Below are 11,945 nucleotides of genomic sequence, written 5' to 3' on the forward strand. Positions count from 1 at the left end.
CCTTTATTTATTGTAGATGGCTATATCATTTTTGAAAGGTTTCAAAACATAGCTAGTGCATGTTAAAAGAGCTGGGACATGACCCACACGTAGCGGCACAAACAGCCTTCTTCAGGGTACGGCCACAAGGTTTCCCCTATTTAGCATGAGATGATTGCAAACACCTGAGCAGAAAGCCAGTGAGCTCACAGGTAAAGATGCAAAATGCACCACTAGATGGCGCTACAATGTGTATAGCAGAAAACCAAACATACAGTAATGCAGAGAAATGTGGAAAACAAACGAAAAATGGATCTGCAGTACAGTCAATTGCAGAATCGTCTCTTTTTCAATCAAATACTCTTTAGTAATTGTGTATTATTAAAATGCTCAGTATATATATATACACTGCTATGAGAGTAATCACCTTGTAGTTCATATCCTGGACATGTTGCCATGAAACAAGAAAATTTTCACACTCCTGTAAAAGTGATTAGATCCAATTAGATTTTATGATTCCCCGTGTTTGCTGCAACAAGTATATATCACACATAACAGAACAACAGGATATAAATAAAGTACAGAATTTACCATATTAACCAGAATCTGGAGTTTAACATTTCTTTAGCTGTACTGTTTTTTCTCTCTCATGATAAAACTAAATCATTTTGCCAAGGAGAAGAAAGGTATAAGGAGACAAGATACATTTAGTAGTTACTGTTTTTTTCTACAGACAGAGAGTTTGTCTTCTCCTCTCAGTGAAGAGCTCTGTTGAAAGAACAAATGTATCTAAGACAAGTCAAAGTGTTTGCAGTTGCAAGTCAAAGCATGTGTACATTTGATGATTAGTCTAATCTGTGTGATTGACAGGAGAGATGATCAGAGGGGCGGAGTTTTTACCATACTTAAGAGAGGGACTGAAGAATGGGTAGAGCTTCTCAGTGAAGCTGCAGCCAGTAAAGGAGTAGATAAGAGCTGCAGCATCTACATCATAAAAGGAGACCAGACCCTCCTCATAATCCACAAACACCCCCACCTTCTGAGGCTTCATCTTCAGAGAGAGGACGACACGAGCTGTGTACCTATTTCTATTTCTCAACACTACAGTCCAGTAGCCATCCTCTGGGCTCAGTGTGATTTCTCCCTTCCTGTTGATCGACCCTCTGGCCACTCCTACATCCCACTCAGTCTTCCCTTTAACCTGAACCTCATAGTAAAACTTCCCTGAAGAGAAGCTCTGCTTTGCTAAGACACCGGGACAAAGAGAAAATCTCTCTGGGTTGTCTGGGAGATTCTTCTTTACATCACCATGATGTACTTGTTTCCCATCATCAGACAGGATGAGCTTGGCTTGTGCTGTATCAGGATCCAGAGTCACATCCACTTCATACTGCTGGACCCTCTTCAGCTCAGCCTCAAGCAGCTTCTCCATCTGTTTCCTGAGAGTCTCCTCCAGCTGAGCCACAGCTCTCCTCACAGTCCCCTCATATGCGAAGTGATGGACACTGACCTCTGTCCAGTCCTTGGTGTGTGGAGGAGTGTTCAGGGATGGGAAGCTTTGGAGGAGGTGGAGGTGATCTTCAGTGTGTGAGAGCTGCTCCACCTCAGCGCTTCTCTCCATCAGCTCAGAGATCTCCTGTTCCAGCTCTTCGATGAAGCTTTCAGCCTGTTTCTCTGTTGTTTTCTGCTTCTCCTCAATCGTCTCAATGAGTTCAGCCTGGCCTCTCTCCACAGAGTGCCTCAGAGCAGTGAAGACCTGCACACCATCTGCTAGCTCTCTGTCTGCATCTTCCTTGCTGAGCTCCACCGTGTGTTTGATCTCCTGAATCTTCAGTCGTCTCTCCTGGATCTTCTGCTGAATTTCAACCTCTGTCTTCCCCAGCTCAGCCTTCTTTCCTTTATATTCTTCTTTCAGAGGAACAATGTCATGTGACTTGTGGCCTACAGCAGTGCAGTGCAGACACACACACATCTGGTCCGTCTTGCAGAACAGCGCCAGTGGTTCATCGTGCTCTTTACACATCCTGTCTTCCAGGTTCTCCACAGGATCCATCAGTGTGTGTTTTTTCAGGCTGGTGTTGTTCTGATGAGGCTCCAGGTGAGTCTCACAATAGGAGGCCAGACACACCAGGCAGGACTTCAGGGCCTTCAGTTTGGTTCCAGTGCAAACGTCACAGGGAACTTCTTGGCCCATTGATGGTCTCAACTCTGGGTTGCTGCTGGCTTTCATCTGAGTTGACTTTCTGAACTGAGCAGCCATTTCAGATATGAAGGTGTTGACATGCAGCTCGGGTCTTCTGTGAAAAAGCTTTTTACACATGGGACACTGGCACTGGACACTAACATCCCAGTACTGAGTGATACAGTTCTTGCAGAAGTTGTGTCCACATGGTATGGAGACTGGATCAGTGAACACACCCAGACAGATGGAGCACAGAAACTGATCTTCAGATTGAAGATTGCTGGCAGCTGACATATCTAGACACTGAGACCAAAAGTGAAAGTGTTAAATAACAATACTGTAACACATATTTCTTTTGAGAAAACATCAAAGTTACTTATCAGAATATTATCAAAAGTCATGTTTAGTGTAGTTAAATTGCACTAAGCTGAAAACCTAATTTTGACAAGTATCAGTGTAAAATGACAACAGGGAAACATCATATCTGGATACGGCTCAATTATCTGTCACTGCTCTCTGTTTAAACCATCAACACATATACAGATCCTTTAAAAAAAATAGAAAATCTTGGAAAAGTTAGTTTTTTTCCACAATTCCTTTCAAAAAGTGAAACTTTCATAGATTATAGATTCATTACATTACACACAAAGTAAAGTATTTCAAGTATTTATTTGTTTAACTTTGCATAAGTCTGGCTTCCAGCTCATAAAACCCCCCAAAACAGTATTTCAAGAAATTAAATATTGCATAAAACCAATCAAAAACCGGTATTTTCAAAACAGAAATGTCGATCTTCTGAAAAGTTATTTTCATGCCTGCACTCAATACTTGGTTGGGAATCCTTTTGCTTTAATTACTGCCTCGATGCCATGATAAAATTTCCATGATTCTAATTTTTTGGAAAGGATCTGCATATCTCAGTGGTTTAAACAGTAAATATGATCTGCTGTACTCACCTGTGTATGTCTAAGACTGCTGTATTGTTGAGGAAGGCCTGATGATCTTCAGTTTATTATTCTTTCCAGAGAAAGACAGAGACTTGTCGACTGCAGCAGTGCTGTCGCTCTGAGTTAGCCTACTTTCAGTTTGACTTCAGTAATGTCACCTTGAAACACACCTGTCTCTGCCGTGTTGCTCCGCCTCTTCCTGCAGTTAAGTATTAATCTCATAGCAGTTCATGTTTTGTACCTTTGGACTCACTGTATGCTAGCTGTCTACACAAGAAGGCTAGCAATGCTTGAATTTAATGACTGATGAAACTGTAAACCTCTAATGTTAAAACCTGGAATAAAGCAATAAAACTAGGCCAGCAACATCAGTAAGGACCAGTGTGTGAAATACCAGGTGGCAATCAGGGGAGGGGATCCCCCTTCAGTAGTGGTCCAGTGTTATGCTGAAGTCTTGCACAGAGGCAATATATAGATTTGTGTACTCATGTGGTAGCACACGTACGACGGAGGCTCTGTCTTTTGTGTGGCCGACGCGGGTTCGAATCCGACCCGAGGTCCTTTGCCGCATGTCATCCCCTCTGTCTCTCTCCCCACCTTTCCCTGCCTAATGCCCCCCCCCCCTGATACAGATTTGCATCCACATCAGCAGGGCTAATGTTAACAATAAGGCCAATCACACACAACTACACAACAAATACAGGTTGCTCTGCAACAACCCCAGGCACGTGCACAGATAGACGACAGGAGGTGCTCAAGCACCTGCCCATTAGGCTTTGTCCATCACAAGATGTCTAATACTTCCTTGGCATGGTAGAGCTTATCTTTATTATTGATCTTTGATCAGCCTTGATTATTACTTGCCAGTTCTTTCCTTAGTGACCTGCCCACCTCTGTTATAGATGGCAGCTTAGAGGTATGTAGATATACAGGTATGCCTGATCCAGATCCAGATCTCATCAAGGTGTTATGACTTACTTACTGGATTGTGAACAAACAACAATGCTGTCAAGCAGGTGGTTTCCGTGATGAGACAACCAGATAGGAGCCTCTCTGCATAGCTCTCAAGATGCCAAGTTAGATGTGCTTTTGTTGGTATGCAGAAATTGGCTGTAGATGCAGCAGAGGCAGGTTTTCATGATGAGTTCTTCCTCCTCTGTGGTTGTTGAAGTCATCTGCTGCCATGTTGGAATGAAAGGCTGCAGACTCATGGTCCTCCATGCCACAACACATCGTTGCTCAAATCCCTGCTGTAACACCTTGATAACATGTTGCAGACATATTCTGCATAGCAACAGAGGGTCCTCTCTGACCTGCCATCAGGGCAGAACTGGGCACACTTTATTGTTTGCTGTTCTTAATACTTTAACTTGAAAATATTTATAAAAGTTTGTTGAAGGGAGTCCAAAATATGATTTTGATTGTTCAAAGGACTTAAGTGTCACGCTCAAATAGATGCTCAAACTTATTATACCTGTTCGACCAGTCCATGGTAATGCCATGTCTCAGTGCCCCACGCAAAGTGGAATGGGGTAGACCTGTATATTGTGCGGACACTTTGAAACTTTACTCTGATTTCATGTCAAATTTGAGATGGAAGTTTTATCTTTAAGTTTATAATTACATTTTTTTGAACAATAATTGATTTACATGTGAACAATGATTATGAAATATACAAAGTCTTTGGCGATTCCTCCCCAATCCAGGTGTGCCTAGATTGTATGCACACACACACACACACACACACACACACACACACACACACACACACACACACACACACACACACACACACACACACACACACACACACACACAATCCATTTCAATCAGGAGAGACTCATTCCTTAAAATAAAAATGTATTTACATGTGAACAATGATTATGAAATATACAAAGTATTTGGTGATAGACTCCATCATCGCTATCATGAAGGGGGTAGTGAAGCCGAGAGAACAGTAGAATAGGATATCCCCTTGTGGAGTCTGGACCTGGTGGTGGTGATGGCTGATGGACTCTGAGGACTGAGAAAAGGGCTTCTGGAAATCTTCGACCTGGGCGTCGAAGTGATGGACTGCAGGTGAATAGACCCTTTTCACAGCAACTGTTTTGAGGTGGTAAAGCAGGAAGTAAAGCACCTGTAACCAATACCATGAATGATGGTTCCTTTCCATGTAGGTGTTCCAGTGCCAGGGCCCTCATTAATGGATGAGAAACAAATATGTCTCCCTGTCTGAACGTACGCTAAGCTTCATATTAGAAAACTGAGCCTCTAAATGAGCCGTTTGGACTTCCATCACTTTGTGGCGTCACAAAGGTTCATTCATTATCATTTTTGAAAGAAATAATAGTTTATATGAATGAGTTTTCCCTACCTGTAGCTGCTGGGCTACACCTTTAACTCTTGAAACAGTTAACCAATCGGAACAGAGCATTGTTAATATTAATTGGTGACACGGTGACAGAAACAGTCTGTTCTTGGTAAGGTTCAGAGACACTGTAGAGATGGATTGAAAGTGTTTTTGGTACATGACAGCACACAAACAGCTTTGAATGGACCTCAAGACAGAAAATCGCAAATCTTACGGCTTGTCTGTTTAATGAGAATAGATATGGTTAATTTCTGGTCTCTCTGTGTTGATTGACTTTAAAGTAAATACATTTTTCAAGCTTTGATATCAGTCAAACATGAAATTATTTAAGTAGCCTATATGCAGGAAGATAACAGTCACCAATCACCATACAAGCTTTTTCTATTGGTTTTTATTTATTCCAGTAAACTCTTTTAATGTAAGAAACATACAGTAGATTGCAGAATTCTTTGTTTTTCAATAAAATACCCAGTAATCGTGTAGAATTCAAATGCTCAGTATATGTACAGTACACTGCTACAGTAGTTCAAACCCTGGACATGTTATGAAACTGGAAAATTGGTGATTATTAGATTCAATTAGGTTTTTATGATCCTTGTGTTTGCTGCAAAGAGTAGTAATATAATACCACACATACTGTAAAAGAAAAACAGGATATAAAGTGAAACACAATTATATTAACCAGAATCTGGAGTTTAACATTGATTTAACTGTAACCAACTAACATTGTTTATTTTTATTTTTTTATTTGTCATGATAAATCATTTTGCCAATAAGAAAAAGACAAGATACATTCGTAGTTATTGGGCTTTTTTCACCGGCAGGGAGTTTGTCTAATTCTTCTTTCAGTGGAGAGCTCCATTACTTCAGGAGGATCATCGCACTCATGACGATGCCAAGGTGCCAGAAGGCCACAGAGCATATCAAAATCAAAAGCAAGGTTCTGCACACTTGGATCCATGCAAAAATCTTTACTAATGTACCAAGCTTTCGGTCTACATGACTTTCATCAGGGCAAAGTTACAACACAATGGACAGAGTCCATTCATGATGAGCATTGCAATCAGTACAATGAGTGAAACAGTTTACACCTGTGCTGTGTTCCGCTTGCTCAGATGGCAACTTGGGAAATGTAGTCCAGCAGAAGCTTAGTGTAGTTCTAGATGCACAAACATACATGGGTATACACAGGTCTACATCATGATTATGAAAGCTCAACCACAGTGTAAAAGAAAATATAATAAAAAGATTACTTAACAAATACATTTATAATTACATTTACATTGAGCGAGAAAGACTGCACAAACATCAGGGAGGCCATCATACAGTGCCGTTCTACAACAGGTGAATCTCACAGAAACTCCATTATAACATGACACTCATATCAAAATCAACATTTAAACCCCTAGGGTGTAGAGAGCCTAGTGTATGTATTCAAAATAGTTCCCTTTGACACAGCCTTTTATCAATGTCTCCTCCTCTTGGCAATTGTACAGTAGGCTATTTGTTCAATACCCTGAAAGTGAAGGGAAGAAATGGGGTGAGAGCAACACGTAAAGTGACAGGCAACAGGGTAGTTGGGATCAGCACGTCTGATTGAACTTGTATGTTCACTAATCCTCAGTTTAAGACAGCGTGTGGTTTTACCCACATACACCTTGTCACAAGGGCATTTTAGTATATACATCACATTCTTAGTGTTACACGTAATGAAACCCCTCACCGGGTCACATTTCCCAGACCTGGGCTGTTTGAAATCAAACACTTTATGGGTATTATTACATTGGGCACAGTTGCCACATGGATAGTTGCCATTTCTCAGAAGTGCCAGGAGAGGCTGTTTAGGGGCAGTATGGATACTGGCCCTGACCACCCTGTTACGGAGGTTAGGCCTCCGTCAATATACAAACAGTGGTGGCTCTTTAAATTTGTCATTAAGGGAAGGGTCATCAGAGATAAGATGCCAGTGTTTCATGATTGTGTTTTTTACCATATAGGAATTAGATGTAGAAGTTGTAATACATGAGACCGAAAACTTCTTATCATTCTTTACATTATTTTTTAATAGGTCAGACCGTGGTGTAGAGAGAGCAATATTGTACGCCTCATCAATACAATCTGGGGAGTAGCCCCTGTCCAAGAAACGTTTCATATCAATAGCACACTCAATAAAATTATCAGTCAAATGGCAAATGCGTCTAAGCCTATAGGGCCGTACAGTATGCACAAACATTCTGAGAATCCTCTCAGAGAGCTCCTAACAGCCTAAAAACTTCTAGCCAGGAGTCTTAGCTAAGGAGTGATTTAGGAAAGTTCTCAGAGCAACTCTGAGGAAGGAAATGACAGAAACTTATCTTAGTGAGGAGGTGTGGTTGACCCCGTTGCTAGGTATGACTCATTATTTTAGAAGCTGTGATTGGTTGATCAACAAAGAAAAAAAGAAAAACACACTCAGTGATAGAATGGACAGTGAAATAAACCGTTAATATAATTTTGTCTGTATTAAGACATGGTGAAATTATGAATATTATTTTATGTAATGAACAACTCAAATAAAGTAATACATAAAAAATAAAATAAAATAAATAAATAAAATAAAGTAAGCCAGACTTTAAAAGTAGCTACAAAATGTTTGAACACAGACCTGTGCAGTAGTCACATGCTGACAGTTACCGTAATATATTTATTTAATGTATATGTTTATTTGCCATGCTGGTAATTTCAGGGGAAATTGACTCAGCTGTCAGCAATTTCCTTGATTGCAATGGAAACACGCAGAACAAGAAAACCTAATGAGATCAACCACAAACATTATCCCTGCACAATCTAACCTGTAGCGTTTCATTAACTCACTGTTATTCAGAGTTTGGAGAATATTTATCCTACCTCTCTGTCTTTCCGCCATTTTCTCCTCCGCTAAAGAAACTCTCAAGCCTCTTAAAAGTCCTCCTCCATCCTCTTATCAGTTTTCCACCTTAGGAGCTCTCTTAAGGGCTAATATGTTTTGTGAGTAACTTTCATCTTTACCAGGATCTAGTCCTAACTTTAAGGGGAAATTCTTAGAAAACGTCATAATTCTAAGAATTTTCTTAGAATTTCGTCATTAAGAGAAACTCTTAGTACTAGGAAGCTTTATTAATACAGCCCCTGGCTCTTAGCCAGACCATGTTTAAGTGCCTTGGGATGTGAGCTACTAGCCAAAAGGAAGGAGTTACGGTCAGTCTCCTCCTGGTAAAGGGAGGTGTGAAGTGGATAGCTCCATTGAAAGAAATTCATCTTAATACACGTGGGGGCGGCTTTAGCTCAGGAGGTAGAGCGGGTCGGCCAATGACGCAAGGGTTGGCGGTTCGATCCCCGCTCCCTCCCAGCTGCTGTCGTTGTGTCCTTGGGCAAGACACTTAACCCTCCTTGCTCCCAATGGTGTGTAGGCACCCTGCGTGGCAGCCTGCCGCCATCGGTGTATGAATGGGTGAATGTAGACTATCTACTCATTGTAAAGCGCTTTGGATAAAAGCGCTATATAAATGCAGACCATTTACCATTTACCATTTACACGTGAGAAAAGTCAGTGTCTTTTCTGTTGTTTTATAATAAAAAAAGAAAAAACTTCATTTTGATTGTTAATTCATCCTATCTGACAAGAACTATTGATTAGTCTAATCTATCTGATTGACAGGAGAAATGATCAGAGGGGCAGAGTTTTCACCATCATAATTAAGAGAGGGACAGAAGATTGGGTAGAGTTCCTCACTGAAGCTGCAGCCAGTAAAGGAGTAGATATGAGCTGTAGTATCTACATCATGAAAGGAGACCAAACCCTCCTCATAATCCACAAACACCCCGACCTTCTGAGGCTTCGTCTTCAGAGAGAGGGGGACATCAGGACCAGAAAGAGCTTTGTACTCATTTTCAGTCCATGACCATACAGTCCAGTAGCCATTCTCAGGAGTCGTTGTGATTTTTCCCTTCCTGTTGATCGACTCTCTGGCCACTCCTAAACCCCACTCAGTCTTCCCTTTAACCTGAACCTCATAGTAAAATCTTCCTGAGGAGAAACTCTGCTTTCCTAAGACACGGGCAGAGTAAGAAAACCTCTCTGGATTGTCTGGGAGATTCTTCTTTACATCACCACATTTTACTTGTTTTCCATCATCAGACAGGATGAGCCTGGCGTGTGCTGTATCAGGATCCAGAGTCACATCCACTGCATACTGCTGGACCCTCTTCAGCTCAGCCTCAAGCAGCTTCTCCATCTGTTTCCTGAGAGTCTCCTCCAGCTGAGCCACAGCTCTCCTCACAGTCCCCTCATATGAAGAGTGATGGACACTGACCTCTGTGCAGTCCTTGGTGTGTGGAGGAATGTTCAGGGATGGGAAGCTTTGGAGGAGATGGAGGTGGTCTTCAGTGTGTAAGAGCTGCTCCACCTCAGCACTTCTCTTCATCAGCTCAGAGATCTCCTGTTCCAGCTCTTCGATGAAGCTTTCAGCCTGTTTCTCTGTTGTTTTCTGCTTCTCCTCAATCGTCTCAATGAGCTCAGCCTGGCCTCTCTCCACAGACTGCCTCAGAGCAGTGAAGACCTGCACACCGTCTGCTATCTCTCTGTCTGCATCTTCCTTGCTGAGCTCCACCGAGTGTTTGATCTCTTGAATCTTCAGTCGTCTCTCCTGGATCTTCTGCTGAATTTCAGCCCCTGTCTTCCCCAGATCAGCCTTCTTTCCTTTATATTCTTCTTTCAGAGGAACAATGTCATGTGACTTGTGGCCTACAGCAGTGCAGTGCAGACACACACACATCTGGTCCGTCTTGCAGAACAGCGCCAGTGGTTCATCGTGCTCTTTACACATCCTGTCTTCCAGGTTCTCCACAGGATCCATCAGCTTGTGTTTTTTCAAGCCCGCCATTTTTTGATGAGGCTCCAGGTGAGTCTCACAGTAGGAGGCCAGACACACCAGGCAGGACTTCAGGGCCTTCAGTTTGGTCCCAGTGCAGACGTCACAGGGAACTTCTTGGCCCATTGATGGTCTCAAGTCTGGGAGGCTGCTGGCTTTCATTTGAGCTGACTTTCTGAACTGAGCAGCCATCTCAGATATGAAAGTATTGACATGCAGCTTAGGTCTTATGTTGAAAAGCTCTTTACACATGGGACACTGACTTAGGACATTAACATCCCAGTACTGTGTGATGCAGTTCTTGCAGAAGTTGTGTCCACATGGTGTGGAGACTGGATCAGTGAACACATCCAGACAGATGGAGCACAGAAACTGGTATTCAGATTGGAGACTGTGAGCAGCTGACATATCTAGACACTGAGACCAAAAGTGACACATAATTATTTTGAGAAAACATCAAAGTTATTTATCAGAATATTATCAAAAGTCATTTTTAGTGTAGTTAAATTGCACTAAGCTGAAAACATCATTTTGACAAGTATCAGTGTAAAATGACAACAGGGAAACATCCTATCTGGATACAGCTCAATTATGTGTCACTGCTCTCTGTTTAAACCATCGACATATGATCCTTTAAAAAAAAAAAAAAAATCATGGAAAAGTAATAATAATTCCTTTCAAAAAGTGAAACTTTCATGGATTATAGATTCATTACACACAAAGTAAAGTATTCCAAGTATTTATTTGTTTAACTTTGCATAAGTCTGGCTTCCAGCTCATAAAACCCCCCAAAACAGTATGTAAAGAAATTAAATATCACATAAAACCAATCAAAAACCGATATTTTCAAAACAGAAATGTCGATCTTCTGAAAAGTTATTTTCATGCCTGCACTCAAAACTTGGTTGGGGAATCCTTTTGCTTTAATTACTGCCTCGATGCCATGATCATATTTTCATGATTCTAATTTTTTGCAAAGGATCTGTATATCTCAGTGGTTTAAACAGTAAATATTATCTGCTGTACTCACCTGTGTATGTCTAAGACTGCTGTATTGTTGAGGAAGGCCTGATGATCTTCAGTTTATTATTCTTTCCAGAGAAAGACAGAGACTTGTCGACTGCAGCAGTGCTGTCACTCTGAGTTAGCCTACTTTAAATCTGACTTCAGGAATGTCACCCTGAAACACACCTGTCTCTGCCGTGTTGCTCCGCCTCTTCCTGCAGTTAAATATTAATCTCATAGCAGTTAATGTTTTGTACCTTTGAGCTCACTGTATGCTAGCTGTCTACACAAGAAGGCTAGCAATGCTTGAATTAATTGACCGATGAAACTGTGAACCTCTAATGTTAAAAACTGGAATAAAGCAATACAACTCTAGAAGGCTAGCAACATCAGTAAGGACCAGTGTGTGAAATACCCGGTGGTAATCAGGCAGTCCCCGTACAGTACCTAGTGGTCCAGTGCATGCTCATGTGGTAGCACATGTATGAAGGAGGCTCGGTCTTTCGTGTGTGCGACGCGGGTTTGAATCCGACCCAAGGTCCTTTTGCCGCATGTCATCCCTTCTCTCTCTC

At 41.6% G+C, this 11,945-nt stretch overlaps 1 protein-coding gene across 1 annotated transcript; it reads right to left on the bottom strand.

Moving 5' to 3' along the window:
- Positions 1–829: 829 nt before the first annotated feature.
- Positions 830–11,510, bottom strand: LOC310791442 (uncharacterized protein; the record flags this gene model as incomplete). Its single annotated transcript, XM_083653136.1, has 4 exons — positions 11,399–11,510; positions 9,141–10,785; positions 5,003–5,181; positions 830–2,464 (listed from the first exon to the last, which is right to left on the bottom strand). Exons 2-4 carry the CDS (start codon positions 10,774–10,776, stop codon positions 830–832), a joined length of 3,450 nt encoding a protein of 1,149 aa, XP_083509262.1. The 5' UTR covers positions 10,777–10,785; positions 11,399–11,510.
- Between the last annotated feature and the right edge of the window lie 435 nt (positions 11,511–11,945).

This window comes from Poromitra crassiceps (assembly GCF_964638095.1).
Source record: "Poromitra crassiceps genome assembly, chromosome: 16".
Lineage (NCBI taxonomy): Eukaryota > Metazoa > Chordata > Actinopteri > Beryciformes > Melamphaidae > Poromitra > Poromitra crassiceps.